Source organism: Microtus pennsylvanicus, chromosome 8, assembly GCF_037038515.1.
Source record: "Microtus pennsylvanicus isolate mMicPen1 chromosome 8, mMicPen1.hap1, whole genome shotgun sequence".
NCBI lineage: Eukaryota > Metazoa > Chordata > Mammalia > Rodentia > Cricetidae > Microtus > Microtus pennsylvanicus.
In genome coordinates, this window is record NC_134586.1 from 85023631 (window position 1) to 85045002 (window position 21372).

Consider the following 21372-nt stretch of genomic DNA (forward strand, 5'->3'; position numbering starts at 1 on the left):
ATTTTCCTTCTGCAGTCCACTCTTCCAGGTGGCGAGGTCGCAGACAGCATCCACACAAGAGGCCTGAGGTTGGCGCTCAGAAAAGACGATCTACAATACTGTCTGGGACAGGATCTGAAAACTCGGCGGGCGCGACCTAGAGTCTGCACGGCTACAGAAGCTCTAGACCTTCAAACCTATTGGTTATGGCCTTGGGCAGGTACTTTTAGATTAGGAGTAGAACAGAACTGCGGCCTCACATTTTGGGAGAGATGTTTTATGGGATTTTAAATGGGTGGTCCCTGACTCCCCTCTCCCAAACTAAAACCGACTAACAATGTTGATTCCTTCTTGCCAACCTCTTCTAAGAGAATGGATGAGACGAGTGTGGGAGAACAGGTTGAAGCGCTGGAGACTGAGTGTGAAGATTCATTTGGCGGGGATTACACGGGAACTACAACTCCCACAAACCCTTGCGGCAAAACTCGCTCTCACTGGCTAGCGGAAGGACCCGCCGCTGACGCGATGCACTCGATTGCCAATAGTCTAGAGGTATTGCCGAGGGCCGAGGACCGAGGCTTCCGTTAGTTGCCCGTGAGTTCTAATTTCCCCGTCCTGTGACGTGAACGGCCCCCGAAATTTTTATGTGTTGGGCGGGGAGGCAGAGAGCCCAAGGTATTTCTTGTCTTTTGCGGCCAGGCCTGGTGGGCGTATGGAGCCTGGGGCTGGGCGGGGAGGCCAGGAATGCAGGCGTGGGCAGAAGTTGAGGAGTACGAGGCAGATAGGGTGTGGTGTGCGGGACAGTAGTTTGAGGACCAGGCTGATGTGGGTTTTAACATGTGAACCAATGAATGTAATGATGCTTCTGGTAATGTAGCCTAAAGACTATAACCTTATTTATAATACGGTAAAGTCGCCTACGAGCTTTGAGGCGTCTCAGCTAACGAAATTAAGTTCTATCACAAATCACAGTAACTGAGTTTTGTATTAATTGCAGGAGGCTCTGTAACCGGTTCATCTGTTAAGCTGTAGCCAAAACGTTGTCTGTGTCTCTCTTCTCTCGTCCTTTGGGGGAGGCAGACTGTTTCTTGTTGTTGTTATGGTCTGGTTTGGCCTTTTTGAGACTGGGTACCGTTTGCAGCCTGGAACTCACTGTGTAGTCCAGATTGATCTCGGACTCGAGGCAGGGTGTGTGCTCCAGCGTTTGTGCACTCTGTGCACTTGCTTTGGACATAGTTGGAAGTCGTAACAACTTTTGTGAATTGGTTCTCTCCTGCCACTCTGTGGGAGCCAGGGTATCAGACTTGTACACAAACCCCTATTAACTGCTGGACCATCTTGCTGGCTTTCTGTTTTTTCTGGGTTTTTTTTGTTTTGGTGTGTGTGTGTGTGTGTGTGTGTGTGTGTGTGTGTGTTTTCTTAATGGCGATTTTTTTAATGACAAGATTTTTAATTTGGCTTTACTAACCTTAGGTCAGTGACTTCCAAATCTTTCCCCTGGTCAGAGTAAACCAATCTGGGCTACATGAGACTGTGTCAAAAATAAGTACATTACATACTACACACCTTCCTCATCTTTGAAGCATAAGGGCCTTCTGCATCTATGATTAATGGTTCAGCTGTCTCCCCAGCTAAGCATTTGCATGCTGTCCCTCAAGTATTCTTCAGTGCTCACCTCGCATCTGACGTCATTGCCTTTGCATCAGCTAGAGAAGCAGGTCCTACACATAGCCTTTGTTCTCTGTGGAAACAGCTGCAAACTTTGCTTCCTCTCTATTTTATTTTATTTATTATTAATGGAATGCGGGGGAGTTGAGGACATGCATACCATGGCAGATGTATCGGAGAAGATAGGACACCTTTCATGTGTTGGAATTTTCCTGTACTTCTTGGAAGGCAGGGATTGAACTCAGGTCAGCATGCTTTTGAGGCAAACACCTTTATCTGCTGAGCCATCTTCTTTTGTTTTTTTAAAGATTTATTTATTTATTATGTATACAGTATTCTCAGTATTCTGTCTGCATGTATGCCTGGAGGCCAGAAGAGGACACCAGACCTCACTACAGATGGTTGTGAACCTGTGAGCCACTATGTGGTTGCCGGGAATTGAACTCAGGACCTTTGGTCCTGACCTTTGTTCTTAACCACTGAGCCATCTCTCTAGCCCCCTCTGCTGAGCCATCTTGCTGACTCTTTGTTCACTTTATTATTGTGGCATTCAGACTCTTTTATTCCCCTCCCACTTTTGGGGAAACAAGGTCTCACTATGTAACTCTAGCTGCCTAGAAATCACACTATAAACCAGACTGGCCTCAAACTCCCAGAGATTTGACTGCCTCTGCCTCCTTTAGGACAAAGACCAAGTTACAAAGATATATTTGTAGCAAATAATATGAGCCCTTAATGTCTTGTTAATTCCTTTTGAAAAAACTTTATTATTCTTAATTTTGGGGGAGGGTGCTAGGGATTGAACCCAGAGTTTTGAGCGTTTGAGGCTGAACCGCTACCAATGACCCACATCCTTAGGTCCAGAAGGACATTTTTATATGCTGGAGATCTGTGTCTACTCATGAAGTTTGTGAATAGAAGGGAAAAGTGACTTAAAACTCTACACAAAGTTAGCTGGGCAGTGGTGGCACACATCGTTAATCCCAGGACTTGGGAGGCAGAGACACACGGATCTCTGAGTTCCAGGCCATCCTGGAGTGAGTGCCAGGACAGCCAGGGCTACAGAGAGACTCTGTCTTGAAAAAAATCAACAAAACAAAATGGGGTTCAGCAAGATGGCTTAGCAGGTAAGGGTGACTGCTGCCAAGCCTGACAACCTGAGTTTGTATCCAGGACCCACATAGTGGAAGGAGAGAACCAACTTCTAAAAGTTGTTCCCTGACCTCTGTATGTGTGCATGTCACATGATGCAGAGGCAGGCAGATCTCCATGAGTTCAAGACCAGCCTAGTCTACAAAGCAAGTTCAGGACATCCAGAGCTACATAATAGAAAGGCCTTATCTAAAAAAAAAAAAAAAGAAAGAAAGAAAAGAAACAACAACAACAAACTCTCTCCCTTTCTCAAGGGAATACAGGAGTTGTACCTAATCCTGTCTAGTCAGCATCATGTAACGGCACATGTAAGTCACCTTGATCCTCTTCTGTTCCCCAATTTAGCCAACAGTCCATCTAAGTCATCTCTGGTTGAGTTTATAGGACTTGGTCAGTTTTTCTATATTTGATGCCTGCTTTGAATTCAGTTTGTGCATGTGGAAAAATACACAGATATATTATCCTAACCATTTGAAGTATGCATTGGTATTAAACACACCCACAGTGCTGTACAACCACCACAGCTATCCATCTCTGTTAATTCCTTTCATCTTTTAGAAAAAAATTTCCCCTCGAGATAGGGTTTCTTTTTTTTTTCAAATATTTGTTTATTTATTTATTTATTTATTTATTATGTATACAATGTTCTGTCTGTATGCCTGCAGGCCAGAAGAGGGCGCCAGACCTCATTACAGATGGTTGTGAGCCACCATGTGGTTGCTGGGAATTGAACTCAGGACCTTTGGAAGAGCAGGCAATGCACTTAACCACTGAGCCATCTCTCCAGCCCGAGATAGGGTTTCTTATTGTGTTATATTTTTCTTTTTGCTTTTTGAGGGGCCCGCCACCCAGCTCCCTAATAAATCACATGGAGACTTATTATAAATGCTTTAGCTTGTTTCTTGCCAACTTCTCACCTTTTGCCTCTGGGCTTTTATCTTTCTCTCTCTCTGTGTATACCTTCCTTACCTCTTTCTCCATGGCTTGCTGTGTGTAGCTGGGCCCTGATGTCCTCCTCCTCTCAGAGGTCTCCTTCTATGTATACTCTCTGCCTGCCAGCCCCGCCTATCCTTGCTCCTGCCTCGCTATTGGTTGTTCATCTCTTTATTAGACCATCAGGTGTTTTAGACAGGCACAGTAACACAGCTTCACAGAGTTAAACAAATGCAGGGTAAACAAAAGTCACACACCTGAAAATAATATTCCCCAACAGTTTCTCTGTGTTGCCCTGGCTCTCCTGGAACTTTGACTGTAGCCATAGATCAGGCTGGCCTTGAACTCCTGGTGTTGGAATTAAAGGATGTACACCTTGCAGAGCTGAAACTTTATTTGGGGGTGGGGTTTGAGACAGGGTTTCTTTGTGTAGCGTTGTGGTCCTGGAACTTGCTTTGTAGACCAGGCTGGCCTTGAACTCCCAGACATCCTCCTGCCTCTACCTCCCAAGCCCTGGGATTAAAAGTATGCGCCACCACTGCCTGGCAACAACTAAAAACCTTTATGTAGTGTGCTTCTTTAGTAAATACCTGGATGTGAGGAGATGGGAATCACAGTGCAAAAGTTGATGCTTTACATTATTGTAAAGAATTGCTGGAAAAAAAAAAGAATTGCTGCAAAGAGCAGAGCCAACTGAGGATGTAGACATTCCCTGGAAATTATAGAGAGCTGTGTGGGTATGATGAAGGGGAAATCACACAGCAATTCCTGAGTACCATTCAGGAAAGAGGTAAAAGCCACTGTTAAAGAACTGAGGAAGTAAGTGCTAATAAAGCCAGAAGTGTGGATATCATTGATTTGACATGACGGGGAAACTGGATAATAGGCTTTCCCTAACTTGTAATATTTAATTAAACATCTCCTAACTTGAAAGTGCCAGAAATAACTGGATACGGTCCTCACACCTTTAACCCCAGCACTTGGAAGGTTGAGAGGTAGGAGGATCACCAAGAGTTTGAGGCCAACCTGGGTTACATAGTGAGTTCCAGGTAAGCATGGGCTAGAATGAGACTCAGTCTCAAAGCAGTCAAATAAAAGATAGGGACTGGCAAGATGGCTCAGAGGGTGAGGGTGCTTGCTACCGAGCCTGAAGATCTGAGTTTGGTCCCCAGAGCCCACACGGTACAAGGAAAGAATGGACTCACTACTTGTCCTATGACCTCTGTGCACTTGAGCGCATGGCACACATACATAAACTGAGACCTACATTTGTTTGTTTCCTGTTGCTGCTATGACCATATCCCTGGTGATTTAAAGCAACATAATATTATCATCTTACATATCTGTAAGTTATAAGCCCAGTGTGGAGCAATCTTTCAGACTGGGATACATAAACTGAGATCAATAAATAGTGCTTTTTAAAAAATTAAAAGAGATGGGTGGTGGTGGCATACACCTTTGATTCCAGCACTGCAATCAAACTGGAATCAGAGACAGACAACTCTTAGAGGCCAGCCTGATCTACAAAGCAAGTTCCAGGACAACAAAGGCTACACAGAGAGACCCTGTCTCAGCCCCCAGCCACCAGAGTTTAAAAGGGTTCTAAAGATAATGTGTGGTTTATAGTACATGCTGCTTACAGAGGACCTGGCTTTGCTTCCAGCGTCCACGTGATGGTAGCGCCAGTTCAAAGGGATCTGATACCGTCTGGCCTCCTCAGGTATTAGACACATCTACATGCATCCAAACAAATGCTCACACACATAAGATGAATATATCTTAAAAAATAGAGAAACGGAGAGCAAGGAAAAAACTATAAATACCAGGATAAACTCTAAATTGTGTGTGTGTGTGGTTTGAACCAGGGTCTTACTATGTTACAGGCTGGCCTGGAACTCACGATATAGAGTATGCACCACCATAGTGGGCAATTTTGCTGTATTTCTAACAGTTCTACATATTAATTATTTTTTGTGCCATGCCAGGGATTTAAGCTATGGCCTCACTCATGCTAAATACAGGCTCTGTCATTGAGCAATGTCTCCAGCTCAGTATCTTCTAATATCCATTCCATATTCAGATTTCTCCAGTTCTAGAAATACTCCTTTTTCCCCTCCCCCCAAACACTTCTTTCTCGATAGTTTTCTTTTCTGACATTGCTCATAATGCTCACTTTGGCATGATGGTCTCTTCATTTGCAGGTTGCTCTTCTGTATCCCAGTAACTTTAGGTTGTTCAGGGTCCCGCCTACTGTGGAATTTAACTTCTGCATTTGCATGACTGTTCTTTCTGGGTGGAACTTTCCTTCCCCTCTCCCCTCTCTTTTGAGACACAGCCCCACTCTACAGAACTAGCTGGCCTGGAACTCACTATGTGGACCAGGTTGGTCTCAAACTCACCCAGCTCCTCCTGCTTCAGCCTCCTGAGTGCTGGCATTAAAGGTCTGCGTCACTCCTTCCTTCTGTAACTCTCCTTCTTAATGCTTTCAGAGAGCCTTTATCTGAAAGGATGGAGTTGGGGAATGGAAAACTGCTTAGGACCGGACTGAACTCACTGAATCAGGCGGTGCATCCAACTCACGGCCTTGCCTGGACTGATGGGAATCGAGTGATCCTGACTGATTTGCGGCTTCAGAGGGGAGAGGCCAAGTTTGGGGACTCCCAGGTCATTGGAAAATTCGAATATGTGTGTGGGGTTTCCTGGGCCCCCGTCAGCGTAGCTCACATACCCACTCTGCTCGCCATCCAGCACAAGAAGCATGTCGCCGTGTGGCAGCTGTGTCCCAGCACTTCGGGTTCCAGCAAATGGCAGATGTCTCAGACCTCTGAAATCCGAGAATCCCTCCCAATCCTTCCTCAGGGCTGCCTGTGGCACCCGAGAGATGCTGTCCTGACTGTGTTGACAGCGCAGGATGTTTCCGTTTTCCCTAACATTCACTGCGACGGTTGCAGAGTGAAAGTGGACATCAACACCAAGGGCCGAATTTACTGTGCCTGTTGGACCCTGGATGGCCAGCGGCTGGTGGTGGCAGTAGACAGCAGCCTTCATTCTTATATGTGGGACAGCTCTCAGAGGTCTCTCCAGAGCTGCTCCTTCTGCCCAGTGCTCCAAGTGGGCCGCTCCATCCGCTCCATCGTAGCCACCGAGGACTCACAGGTTGCTATAGCCACTGAGCTTCCACTCCATAAGCTTTGTAGCTTAAATGCCGCTGAAGCCTTTGCTGTCCCACCCAACGGTGAAGATGCTGGCGTGCGCTCTTTTCCTGTCGGGGAAATGCCCCCTGGGGAAATGAATTCTGGAGTGATGGTCTCTCCCTTTTCAGATCCTCTGGATCTGACTCACATCCACTTCAACCCATCTCCAGTTGAGGAGAGTTCTCTTGTTTGTGTCAGAAAAACTGACTACTTGACAGGTACAGGCCAGGACTCTTCACACTTGATCTTGGTAACCTTTAAGAAAGCAATTACCATGACAAAAAAGGTTGCCATTCCAGGCATTCTGGCTCCTGATTTAATAGCATTTAACCTGCAAGCACAGCTAGTGGCTGTGGCTTCCAATACCTGTAACATCATTTTGATCTATTCCACCATTCCATCCTCAATGCCAAACATCCAGCAGATTCAGTTAGAGAGTAACGAAAGACCAAAAGGCGTATGCTTCTTAACAGACAGATTTTTATTAATTTCTGTAGGGAAACAAAAGCCCACTGAGACTGCATTTCTTCCTTCCTCAGAATCTGATCAGTATGCTGTTCGCCTGGTAGTTAGAGAGGTAACATTGGGAAGAGAATCTTCTGGAACGCCTGCTGAAAGTCAGGACACTTATTCTGCCTTCAACACTCTGTTGAATAAAGTAGACAGAGAAAAGTTTCTTGAGAGCCTTTCGCCGGGCTTGAGTCCCCTCAGCTCAGGACTCTTGCTGACAGCTAACACCAGTACTCAGGGTGGGAGGTCTGGAAGAGCCCTTATTCAGGAGATTACAAGTCCCTTGTCCCCTCTGTCCAGCGATTCCATTGTACGAGAAACCCCTCACAGATCCTCCTGGCTTTGGCCCGGATTGCCTAGACCCAGCAGGACACAAGACCATACCAGCACCTCAGAGCCAAATTTACCTCAAACAGAGAACTTAGAAAAAGAAAAGGAAACTTGCCCGCACTCCAGGGAGCTGGAAGTTCTATCGAGGCACCTGGCTGGAATGCAGCAGTGCCTTTTTGAACTCACGGATTTTCTACACAAGGAAAAGCGGTTCTCTCCAATGTATCCACTCTCTCAGGACCCTCCCTATGTTCACCTCATTTACCAGGTAATGTCTCCTTTGAGGAACTTCCACTGTGCAGGAAGCTCTTGACGCCAGGGGATTTTGCCACAAACATTGTAAGGAGGGGAGCTCTGAGCAAAGCCCAGTGACCTGCGTGTACTGTGTTACAGGCAAGCTCACACAGCTTTGTACAGTTGGTTGGATGTGAACTACCAAAAGTGCACACACCAAGGTTTAGTGCGATTTTATCATATCCTTGGTGTGGAATTAATGATTGTACTCTGGTGAGTTATGTTTAGAAAAACAATAGGCTTAATTGTGTCATTTCATCATGAAAACCTTTTCCATATGTGTGTGAGAGAGAGATCATTTACAACGTTTTTATCCCTACACATGCACATGCAAATACATCTCCATGGGAGTGTTGTGGCTGTTGTTTGTATTTTTGAGACAGGGTTTTATTTCTGTATCCCTGGCTATCTTGGAACTCACTCTGGAGACCAGACTGCCCTTGAACTCAGAGATCCACCTGCCTCTGCCTTTGAAGTGCTGAGATTAAAGGTGAGCGCCACTACTGCCTCCCACATTTGCCTCTGTACATATGAAGTCGAGCACAGATCCCTGTGTACGTAGATACACACAGTACTGGGAGTGCTTTGTGACTGTTTTACAACAGTGGGGTCATGGGGTACACTGTACCTCAAGCTGAGTACGCATGCTTACTCAGCTTCATTTTCTGTTGGGCACCTCAAATAATGCTAAAATAGTTTGTTTATTCATAGGATTAGTACCTTTATTTTTGTTGGATTAGTTACTATCTTGAGAAAGCTGGGCACCTTTTTCCCTCCTGCATGTGGTTTCATCCACTGAGGATGCTGTGGTTACAGGGATCATTTGAGCCCAGAAGTCTGGGGCCAGGAGTATGAGCTGAATTAGACCCTATCTCAAAACAAACAAAAGTCCTACTTTTTATAAAGGTGAATATCAAACATAAATAACTACATGTTTAGATATCTCTTTAGACATGAAGATTCCCAGATTGAAAGTACTTCTGTTCTTTTTTTTTTAAAGATTTTTTTTAATTAATGATGTATATAGTGTTCTGTCTGCATGTATTCCTGCCTGCCAGAAGAGGGCACCAGATCTCATTACAGATGGTGGTGAGCTATCATGTGGTTGCTGGGAATTGAACTCAGGACCTCTAGAAGAGCAGCCAGTGCTCTTATCCACTGAGCCATCTCTCTAGCTGGGCAAATATTAATTGTATAAAGTAATGGGTTTCGCCAGGCAGTGGTGGTGCACACCTTTAATCCCAGCACTTGGGAGGCAGAGGCAGGCAGATCTCTGTGAGTTTGATGCCAGCCTGGTCTACAAGAGGTAGTTCCAGTACAGCTAGGGCTGTTACACAGAGAAACCCTGTCTCAAAAAACCGAGAAAAAAAATTAAAATAATGCGTTTCATTATGACTCATTTTAAGCCTTCATTGAATTCACCGCTTTCCCTCCCCTTCCCTGATCCCCAATATCTTCCTTGATAGTCCTTTCTGTTTGTGTGTCACCTTCCGGGTTCCACATATGAGAGAAAGTATGGTGCTTCTCAGAGTCTGACTTATTCCACAAACCAGCCAGCCAGGTCATTTGTAACATGGTTCTCCAAGTACTTAGGAAGACACTATTCCAAATAATAATCAGGAGTTATGGATAGATGGTAACTTTTATCTACTGTGTGTTTGTATATAATGTGTATGTGTGAGATGGGCATGCATGTAGAGATCAGAGCACAACTTTCAAGAATCAGAAGCCAAGTGTGATGGCATATACCTGTGATCTTAGCACTGAGAAGGTTGATGTCTGTGAGTTCAAGTCCAGCCTGGTCTACAGAGTGAGTTTCAGGCCAGCCAGAACTATACAGTGAGACTCTGTCTTAAAACAAAAAAGTTAGTCCTCTCCTTCCACCTTTGGTTCTAGGAATCGAACTTGGGTTATCATAACCTAAATGGCAAGTGCTTTTCACCACTGATCCATCTTACTGGCCTGATCTTTTAGTAATGAAACTTTTACTGTGATGAAACACCATGACCAAAGCAGACTGGGGAGGAAAGTGTTTCTTCACTCACAATTCCACATCACTGTTCATCAGAAGGAGTGAGGGCAGGAACTGAAGCAGGACAGGAACCTGGAGGCAGGACCTGATGCAGAGGCCATGGAGGGGTGCTGCTTACTGGCTTTCTCCTCATGACTTGCAAAACCTACTTTCTTTCTTTTTTTTTTTTAAAGATTTATTTATTTATTATGTATACAGTATTCTCAGTATTCTATCTACAGGCCAGAAGATAGGACCAGATCTCATTACAGATGGTTGTGAGCCACCACGTGGTTGCTGGGAATTGAACTCAGGACCTTTGGAAGAGCAGGCAGTGCTCTTAACCGCTGAGCCATCTCTCCAGCCCCCCAAAACCTACTTTCTTAAAGAACCCAGGACCAGCTGCCCAGGGATGGCACCACCCACAATGGTTTGGCCCTTCCCCCATCAATCTCTAATTAAGAAAATGACCTACAGGCTTGTGCACACCCTGCTCTTATGGAGGCATTTTCTCAGTTAAGGTTCCCTCCTCTCTGAGCACCATACCTTGTGCCAAGTTGACATAAAACCAACCAAACACTGGCCCTAGAAGTAAATTTTTTATTCTGTGTTCATAATTATGTTTTTAGGCTTATGTCTTAAAGTAGAACTATAACAATTTAAAAATAAAATAGGTATATTTTAAATCACTTAAAAGACTTCACTCTTTCATGGCTTAAAAAAAAATTGTGTTTTGAGATAGACTCTCACTGTGTAACATTGTCTGTCTTCAACTCGCTCTGTAACCTTAAAGTTTGCCCTGCAACCCCAGAGCTGGATCTAGCATGGGCGCCATCACTCCCGGCTCCCTCAATGTTGGTCTTAAGAAATGTGATTGTAGCTGAGCAGTGGTGGCACACACCTTTAATGCCACTCAGGAAGCAGAGGCAGGCGGATCTCTGTGAGTTTGAGGACAGCCTGGTCTATAAGAGCTAGTTCTAGGACAGGCACCAAAAGCTACAGAGAAACCCTGTCTCGAAAAAAACGATAGATAGATAGATAGATAGATAGATAGATAGATAGATAGATAGATAGATAGATAGATGATAGATGGATGGATAGATAGATAGATAGATAGATAGATAGATAGATAGATAAGAAAAAAGAAATGTCATTACATTGCTCTTACCATCAATTAACCATTTTTACTTTTCCTTGAAGAAACCTTCTGTGGGTCCTGCTGAAGAAAGAGCCGTGCTTCTCTGTGATGGCAAACTGAGGCTCAGCACCGTCCAGCAGATGTTTGGTCTCTATCTCGTTGAAATGCTGCACAGTAAGTTAGCACCAGAGCACCCTCTTGCTCTCCTGGCTATTTTGACTTCAGGAATGGAAATGATGCTGTCCAACCTTTCAGTGATTCAATAACCAATTAATAAGTTATGATTAATTGCCTACTATGTACCCAGGCCTATTAGAGAAACTACAGCCCATTGAAAATGAGTCCTTTCCTGAGGGAACTTACACCCAACTGGGGAAATCCTCACTTTTTTAAAAGTAGAATGGATTTTAAAAGAAAAGGTAGGACTGAGTTCAGGGCAGTTTGTAGCAGTGTGCCTGCTGCAGTCAGGTGCAGCCTTACAGAAGCCCTGCAGTGTTGCCTGGAGGAGCTGACATCCCCGTGCAGAAGAGCCCCGCCTGATGCCTTAGTGATCACTTGTGGGACATGGCTGTTTCATTATGCCTCGTTTTTATAACAGTAGCCACCACACTGAACACAAGACATTTTGTTTTCTTTTAATATTTTTCTGTTTTGACAGATAAATTTATAATATGGCTTTGCAATTGTCATTTTTAACAGATAGGTTAACATTACTTTGGAGATATTCCATTTTTACTTCATATTTTCTTGTTTGTTAGATTTTAGTTTAGTTTAAAATTTATTATTAACACTATTATTTGTTTTATGTGTTTGCCTGCAAATTTATCTGAGAACTAGATGCATTCTGTACCTACGTAGGCCAGAAGAGGGCATTAAGTTCCCTGTGACTGGTGTTGCAGAGTTAGCCTTTATGAATTTGCTAGGAATTTAACCCCGATTCTCTGCAAGAATAGCTGATGCTCTTAGCTGCTGAACCATCACTCCAATTCCATTTTTATTTTACATGTATGAGTATTTTGTCTACATATGTGTCTATACACCATGAGTACACTGTGACCTAGGAGACAAGAAGAAGGTATTGGATCCCATCTTCCATTCTCAGCAGGCAGTGTGTGCTCACCATGCGTATACACACGTGCATACATACAGGGAAATCACTCATACCTGTAAAATACTGTATACACATTTAGGTCATTTTAATGTATTCACCATTATAAATAACACTAAGAAAAATCACCCTACATATTTGTCTGTTAGTTTTGGGAATGTATATTTTTCAGAAGTAAAATCACATGTTCTCTGAGACTTCAAGGAACCAGAGAAGATCCAAATACCTGCCATACTTGTGGCCCCAGGACAAACCCCCGGGTTTTCTAGGTTACTATTCTTCTATTCGCCTCACCCCCCTTGAATAGCTACAGTTGGTACTAATATATAGAATAAAAAAGTTCCTCGGTTGGGTGGATTTTCTTCATGAAGTTTCTGGAGAACCTAGCGAGCATCCTAATATGTACAGATGTGCGCCCACACACCTGTATGCCTAGCACCATGTGATGCTGGGCTGGGCTGGGCAGATGGTCCAGTGGGTGAGGAAGAGCACTGGCAGGTCTTCCGGGGAACCCAGGTTCAATTCCCAGCACTCTCAACTGTCTGTAGCTTCTGTTACTGCCTGTTCCAGAGGATCCGACACCCTCATACAGATGTACATGCAGGCAAAACACCAATATGTACACAAAATAAAAATAATAATTTATAAATGTCAGTCCTAGGCTGGGGAGATGGCTCAGTGGTTAAGAGCACTGACTTCTCTACCAGAGGACCCGGGTTCAATTCCCAGCACTCACATGGCAGCTCACAACTGTCTACAACTCCAGTTCCAGCGTACTCAACACCCTCATATAGACATACATGCAGGCAAAACACCAGCACACATAAAATACATGGTTAAAAAATAAATAGATGTCAGTCCAGAGGAAAACTGTTATGTTTTTAGCTTTGAGTGCCCCACTTCCTGAGCTGCCATGTGACCTGACCCTGAGCACAACTCCATCCTTTCATCTTCATATTTCCTGACGTGTTAGATGGTGGGGTTTGTGATGGGGTTTGATATCAGCCCCTGTATCTCATTTCTGAAAAGTTATCCCTGATGTGGTGGTGTGCACCTACGGTCGCAGCACTGAGGCCAAGTCATGAGTACCAGTGTGAGGCCAGCCTTGGGCTGCGTGGTGCCAGAGCAGCCACAGCTGCAGAGCCAGACTTCACAGTAGTAGCCAGACCTGTTTGCAGTTACATGTTGATCCTTCTAGAACCGTGGGGTCCCCTAAGCTGCTGTGCATTTGTTTGCTCTGTAGATTCCCAGTGGATCCTCCTCTCTGCTGACAGCCAAGGTTTCATCCCATTGACTTTCGCAGCCTCCCAGACGGTCGTGGTGAGAGATGGCAGCCTGTCCAAGCCAGAGCTTGCTAGGGGCTCTCCTTCTCACAATCGGGATCCCATTCTGCCACCTGGAGGCTTTGGAGACCATGCCACACAGAACGCAGATACTGCTGGCTGTTTCAGCCGTGTGGCCTGAGGGCTGTGTCTGCTCCACCAGCTTCCCTTGGACTGCGGGCCACTTCCCTCTCCTCTCTCTCTTCACTTCCTGCTCCGCCGGCGACTAGACTTCCTTCCTGGTTGCGCAGAGGGCTGACAGTGATCTGTAAGTTTTTTCCCCTTTAAATAAATACCACCCTATTAATCATAATTCCAAACTGGTGTGGCATTGTTTATGACTTACATCTTCACTCTGGTGCAGTGGTAGGCCTTTGCCTTGCTTTAAATGTGCAGGTGAGGAGAGCCACTGGGGAGCCTGTGCTTCAGCACAGCCTTTTAACCCATTCCCCAGGCAGCAGGAAACCATTGCAGAGAAAGTCAGAGACCCGCTTCACCCTCAGGACTGCCTGGATCAGGAGGATCAGTTCAGAGGATGGCCTCCCTTCCTGGATTTAAAACCAACTTTTTTGAGTCTGTTGACAATTCTAGCTTATAAGGTCCAGATATTGCTTAAAAAAAAAAAAGTGCTGTGGGCAACAAAATAAGATAAAATAAAATGTTAAGATTTGACCCCCTCTGAGCCGGGCGGTGGTGGCGCACGCCTTTAATCCCAGCACTCGGGAGGCAGAGGCAGGTGGATCTCTGTGAGTTCGAGACCAACCTGGTCTACAAGAGCTAGTTCCAGGACAGGCTCCAAAACCACAGAGAAACCCTGTCTCGAAAAACAAACAAACAAACAAACAAACAAAAAAAAAAAGATTTGACCCCCTCTGGCCTCCGCCTGATTGTATGCCATTGCCCACCTGGTGAGACCCACACCTTGTTTTCTTACCTTTGCCACTGATGATTTTCTCCTTGAAATGTGTTGATTTATTTTCCAGTTTGAGGATCACAAAACTTTCTCATTTTCCCTCCCAGCAATCGGCCTTCTTGGTTAACTTTTCATTTGTTTGTTGCGGAAGTAAGGGCTCAGACCTTACTCCAGAGGTAAGGCTCTAGCTCGCACTGAGCTGTGTACCTCTGGCCCAGCTTGCCACTTAACTTTGCTATTTCTCTTCTAATTCCTTCAGACCCTAAGAGACCAGCATGGAATCACAGAGTATTTCAAAAAGTTGAACACTTCACAAAATCCAAACGAGCTCTAAAGCGCATCAGTCTGTGCATACTCAATAAGGTGCCCTTAGTACGCCGGGAAGAGCCTGACCCCTGCAGCCGGACCCTCGCAGCGTCAGGCAGTGTCCCCCGTGTCAATCACGCCCGGCCGGCAGATTGATGAGGGTTGGAAGTGCAGATACATTGTTTCAGCCATGGAGGCTCCATTAACACTTGTACCCTCCTCCTTTTCCCTTTAAAATTACCCAGAGAGGAAATAGCTTGTGCCTTGGGGGACTCCTGTCCATTTGCTGCAGTTTCTGAAGATGGAGCTGGGCTAGGAGAGAGGCGAAGGCCTGTTTTGTGGTTTGGATGCCTTAGACGACTGCTGGGATAATGGACGAGAAGGCCGCGTGTCTGTAATCAGCGGCCTGGAGAGTGGTGGCTGAGGGGCAGCAGGCCTGGCTCCAGCGGCAGAGAAAGTGTCTGGGGTGTCATGAAATCACTGCTATTATGGATCCTAAGGAGAGGAACTAGGGGAACCTGAGTAAGGATCAATGTGAAGGCCTCGAGATGTACTTATAATCACCATTTCTTAGGGCGGAACACTCGGAATGACTCTCAAGTGGAATCTCAAATATCGGCCAAGGCTGTCAGAATGTTCTAATGGTACGGTCTCTGTGAGAATCGCTGGTGTAGAGAAGTGTTCTGCATCTGCACGTGCATAAGTGTCCTCTTGGTTTTTCTTTTCGAGACAGGGTTTCTCTGTAGCTTTGGAGCCTCTCCTGGAACTAGCTCTTGTAGACTAGGCTGGCCTCGAACTCACAGAGATCCTCCACCACCACCGCCCGGTGCATATTTCTTCCTCCGGTAGACGTGTAGAATGTAAATTGTTTCTGGATAGTAAATCTGATTCCAACTAATGACTACTCTTACACAAATGTTTCTTTGCCCTCTGCTGTAATGACAGTCATTGGAATAATAGAAGCCAGTCCTGTCCTTGCTGGCTTCAGAGAGAAGCACTAAGTCCTTTAGCATCTTTAATAAAAAGGTTTTGCATCAGCCAGGTGTGGTGGTGCATGCCTTTAATCTCAGCACTCAGGAGGCAGAGGCAGGCGAATCTCTGAGTTGGAGGTCAGCCTGGTCTACAGAGTAAGTTCCAGGCTGTAGTGAGACCCTGTATAATCATAGTAGTAATGATAAGTCGTTCTAAAGAGCAAGAACATTGCTAGAACCCTTTCAAGCTTTCCATGTGTCCCTTTCAGTCCTGTCTCATTAGCTCCAAAGGTGACTGATAAATGTCTCGATTATTGTGATTATTGCTTCTTCATTCCTCTCCTTTAAAGGAGTTTCACATGGTGGCGTAGACATGTTTATTTCTCTTGTTTTTAAGCTTTAAACAAATGGTATATTATATAGTCTTCTGACTCTTGAGAGTGCTTGTGTGTGCATGAGTGCATCTGCACACTTGTGAATGTGTGCTCATGTTTATATAGAGGCCCAAGTTTGTTCCTCATTTCCTGTTGTCCTGTTCACCTTTTTCACTTAGTCAATGTTTTTCTGTGTAGTGGCTGTCCTGGAACTCCCTCTTTAAACCAAGATGACCTTGAACTCACAGAGATCCACCTCATTCTGCTACCTGGAATTAAAGGTGTGCACCACCTCTGCCTAGCATCCATCCACCCTTTTTTTTTTTTGAAATAGTGTTTCCCAGGGGGCTGGAGAGATGGCTCAGAGGTTAAGAGCATTGCCTGCTCTTCCAAAGGTCCTGAGTTCAATTCCCAGCAACCACATGGTGGCTCACAACCATCTGTAATGAGATCTGGTGCCCTCTTCTGGCCTGCAGGCATATACACGGACAGAATATTGTCTACATAATAAATAAATAGGCCGGGCGGTGGTGGCGCACGCCTTTAATCCCAGCACTCGGGAGGCAGAGGCAGGCGGATCTCTGTGAGTTCGAGACCAGCCTGGTCTACAGAGCTAGTTCCAGGACAGGCTCCAAAACCACAGAGAAACCCTGTCTTGAAAAACCGCTAAATAAATAAATAAATAAATATTAAAAAAAAAAGAAATAGTGTTTCCCATTAGTCTGGGACTCACCCAGTAGGCTAGACTAGCTGGCCAGCAAGCTCCAGAGATCTGCCTGGTTTCACCTCCCCAAAACACTCAGATTAAAACCTTATGCCACCATGTATGTTTTTTGCTGTTGATTTTTTTTATTTTTCGAGACAGGGTTTCTCTGCAGCTTTGGAGTCTGTCCTGGAACTAGCTCTTGTAGACCAGGCTGGCCTCGAACTCACAGAGATCCGTCTGCCTCTGCCTCTCACGTGCTGGGATTAAAGGCGTGTGCCACCACCGCCCAGCTTTTAATGTGAGTTCTGGGAACCTAACTCAGATCTCGTGCTTAGAGGCAGTGATGTTCTTTTGACTGAGCAGTCACTACCTCCACCTTGTTTTCCAAGAATGCATCCTACTGAACTGGAGCTCACTATTTTGGCTAGACTAACGAGCCATTGAACTCCTAGGATCTGCCTGTCTCCCTGCCAACCCCCTCCACCAAACCCTGGGGCCACAGCTGAGCCCTGTCATGCTGTCCCTGGATGCTGAGGATCTGAACTCAAGTCCTCATGCTTACACAGAAGCATGTACCCACTAAGCCACCTCTCAGCCCCAACTGTCGGGGACCAACTTCGACAAAAATACCACTTGCCAGGGTAGGGGTGTTGGGATTTAGAAATATAGTAAAGAATACTAAGATGTGAAAATAATAAGACAAAAACATAGGATAGTACTGGGAGGGAATTCCAGTGAATACTGAAATCACCACGCTTAATTTCCAATTGCTTAAAATAGCCCTGACCCCAAAAGGTAGGAAGGAGTAAGACAAAAAAACGACATTAATGTGATACAAGGAAATGAACAGACCAATTGAAGGTCGTGGGCTACATCCACAGTTAGGAACCTTAGTGGGATCCTTAGACTTTTGTTTGAGGTAGAAACGCGTCTACTTCTCTACCTATTGACAAGTAACCTTGAGAGAGCAGAACTCTCTCACCGAAATCTAGGTGGGACCTTTGTTTGAGGTAGAAACACAACAATAGCTTGAAAAGATAGGTGGAAGTTCCAGTGCTCTGACTTTTGGTCAGCATGGGAGTAGGCTCACATTTTTTGGGCCTCCACACCAAACTCAGGATTATATCGAAGATGCTTCCTCATATGTGTGTGTGATTTTTACCTTTGTGACTTGGCACAATTTACAGCCGCACTGGCATGGGCATTTGGTTGTTTCCTGGCTTTATTTTAGAAATTATGAACCATATTGCTTTGGATGCTATTGTACATATCTCTGTATGCAAATATTTGAGAAGTCTCTCTGTGGTCTTTTACCCAGAAATGGCTCTCACTGTTACACTGATTGGTTACTACAGATTGCCTGATAGTAGGTCTTGAGACCCGGTGTTATAATACTTTCTTCTTTTTTGCTCAAAAATGAAGTGGCACTAGTATTTTTGCGTGCTTCCATATGAATATGAGTGTTTTTTTTTTTTTTTAGGAAGTATGTTGGGCTAGGGACAGGTTCAGAAGAGGCCATATTCATGGCTCATCTAGCATATACCTAAGGCCGTAGGTTCAATCCTTACCTGGAAAATAAGACAAAATAACAACAAAAACTGTGAAGCTGGGCACATGTCTAGGATCCCAGTACTTAGTAAGGTAAGCCAACATTGGTGAATTTGAAGCCAGCTTGTCCTGCCTCACACACAGAAAGAATGGTATTTGCTGTAGGATTGTGGCAGATCCTTCTTTTGGGACGAAACATTTCTTTTTGTTCTTGTTCTGCTGAGTTCTTCTATTATGGATGGATGCATTTAGTTTTTATCAAACATTTTTTTTCCATGGAGGGGATGAGTTGTATTTGGATGCATGATGTTGGGAGTGCCTGAAAAGCATTCAGGAGGCATTGGGTCTGGGGAGCTGAAGCTCAGCGGATCGCATTGGGTTTGGAGTGGACTCTGCAGCAGCAGCGTATGGTGGTGGTGGTATTAAGATCACACTGGGAAGGCGGAGGAGGTCAAGGAGCATCAAAGAAGCAGAAGCAAAGAGGGAAATGTGGGTCAGAGGCAATGGAGAGCAAGCCGAGGAAGACTAGAGTTCTGAGGTGTGGTGCTCAGTGTCCATTGCCTAGCATCAGCTACCTGTCCTGTTGCTCAGTGTCCATTGCCTAGCATCAGTTACCTGTCCTGTTGCTCAGTGTCCATTGCCTAGCATCAGTTACCTGTCCTGTTGCTCAGTGTCCATTGCCTAGCATCAGTTACCTGTCCTGTTGCTCAGTGTCCATTGCCTAGCATCAGTTACCTGTCCTGTTGCTCAGTGTCCATTGCCTAGCATCAGTTACCTGTCCTGTTGCTCAGTGTCCATTGCCTAGCATCAGTTACCTGTCCTGTTGCTCAGTGTCCATTGCCTAGCATCAGTTACCTGTCCTGTTGCTCAGTGTCCATTGCCTAGCATCAGTTACCTGTCCTGTTGCTCAGTGTCCATTGCCTAGCATCAGTTACCTGTCCTGTTGCTCAGTGTCCATTGCCTAGCATCAGCTACCTGTCCTGGTGCTCAGTGTCCATTGCCTAGCATCAGTTACCTGTCCTGTTGCCATGCTAAAATATTCTGATAAAAGCCCCTTAAGGAAGGAAGGGTTGGCCAGGCAGAGGCAAGCAGATCTCTATGAGTTCGAGGCCAGTCTGGTCTACTAAGTGAGTTCCAGGACAGCTAGCACCATTACATGAGAAATTCTGACTCAAAAAAAAAAAAAAAAAAGAGGAGGAAGAGGAAGAAGAGGAGGAAGGGTTTATTCTGACTCAGGGGTACAGGGTTGGGAAGCCATGGCAACAGGAGCTTGCAGCAGCAGCTCACATTGCATCTGAAGTGAGGAGGAAGGAAGTGAATGTTGATGTCCTGCTTGCTCTCTCGTCCTTCAGCCTGGGACCCCAGCCCATGTGATGGTGAGCAGGTCCTCCCACCGCAATTAACCTGTCAAGATAATTGTCTCCTCAGTAATTCTAACTCCTTCCAAGTTGGCAATCAGTAATTAACCACTATAGTCTGGAGCTTTGTCAGGCATTGCTAATTTGATTGACATATCCATCCTGAGATGTACAGAAGGTAGGTGTTCAAAGAAGACATGACCATCTATTCAGACAGCTGAGCCTAGGAGTTGAGCCCGCGTGGGCAACATAACCTGTAATCTAAACTAAACTCAGATTTTTAAAAACAATGATGATCCATACCTGTAACCCTTGGTTCAAGGACAGCTTCGGCTACACAGTGGGTTTGAGGCCAACCTGGGCTACATATGAACTTGTCTCAAACAAACAACAAAAGTAATGAATAAAGGGCTGGAGAGATGGCTCAGTGGTCAAGAGTATTTGTTGCTCTTACAGAGGACCAAGGTTTGCTTGCCAGCACCTGCACTGGGCAGCTTTCAAGCACCTGTAACTCTAACTCCAGGGGCGATGCTGCCCTCTGCTGGTCACTGCAGCACCTGCATCAATGTAGTGCACGTGTACCCCAAGGCACCAACACAGACACATAAAAGAAATCTTTAACTGGATGGTGGTGGCACATGCCTTTGCTGGTAGCACTTGGAGGGCAGAGGCAGGCAGATCTACAGGTGTGAGGCAAGCCAGGTCTACAGATAGAGTTCCAGGACAGCCAGGGCTACACAGAAACTCTTGTCTCGAGAAACCAAATTAAGAAAGAAAAGTAAAGAAGGAAAGAAAGCAATTTTTAGAAACAAGAAATAGGGCTGGAGAGATGGCTCAGCGGTTAAGAGCTCTTCCAGAGGTCCTGAGTTCAATTCCCAGCAACCACGTGGTGGCTCACAACCACCTATAACGAGATCTGGTGCCCTCTTCTGGCCTACAGGCAGGATACTACATAAATTAATAAATAAATCTTAAATAGAAACAACAAATAAGGCAAGCACCATGGGAAAGCACTTGCTGTGGGCAGGAGTGGAAACAGTGTACGAACTCCTGTCTCCTCTGCGTGCTGCAGTTGGTCCGTCACCCAGCACTGTCTCCTCTGCTATGGTAAGGAAGAGATGGGAATGGCAAGTTGTTTTGGTTTAGGTTGAGGGCAGCGGCTGGTACCCTGGTCTCCGTAATTCATAGCTGGGGTAAGAGCCAGACTTAGGCTCCTCCTCAGGGGATGCAGGGCGGGATGGTGAGCTGTCCACAGAAACATTTTATCCATTCCGTAGGAAGCTCTTGAACTTTGCTTTTGATTGCTTATAGGCCTCAGGTTGTTCAGACTGGCTTCAAACTTGACACCTAGCTGAGCCTGGCCTTGAACTCCTGATTCTCCTGCTTTTAATCCTGAGTGCCAGGATTACCTGTGTGCATCGCTACACCCAGCTAAATTTGTTTTTGAAAAAATATCAACCCCAGTGAATCCTTCTTCCCCAAAGACTTATACAACCCCTAGAAAACTGCCCTTCCTATTATATGCTAATATAACAGAATTTCAGAAAATACGTTTGC

General features: G+C 45.3%; 1 protein-coding gene across 2 annotated transcripts; it reads left to right on the top strand.

Moving 5' to 3' along the window:
- The first annotated feature begins 518 nt into the window (after window positions 1-518).
- Window positions 519-13952, top strand: Wdcp (WD repeat and coiled coil containing). Of its 2 annotated transcripts, none has more exons than XM_075983965.1 (4): window positions 519-573; window positions 6222-8034; window positions 11272-11383; window positions 13561-13952. In XM_075983965.1, exons 2-4 carry the CDS (start codon window positions 6241-6243, stop codon window positions 13779-13781), a joined length of 2127 nt encoding a protein of 708 aa, XP_075840080.1. In that variant the 5' UTR covers window positions 519-573; window positions 6222-6240; the 3' UTR covers window positions 13782-13952. The 2 variants fall into 2 exon arrangements, with proteins under 2 accessions (XP_075840080.1, XP_075840079.1); XM_075983964.1 differs by having other exon boundaries at window positions 563-654.
- The last annotated feature ends 7420 nt before the right edge of the window (window positions 13953-21372 follow it).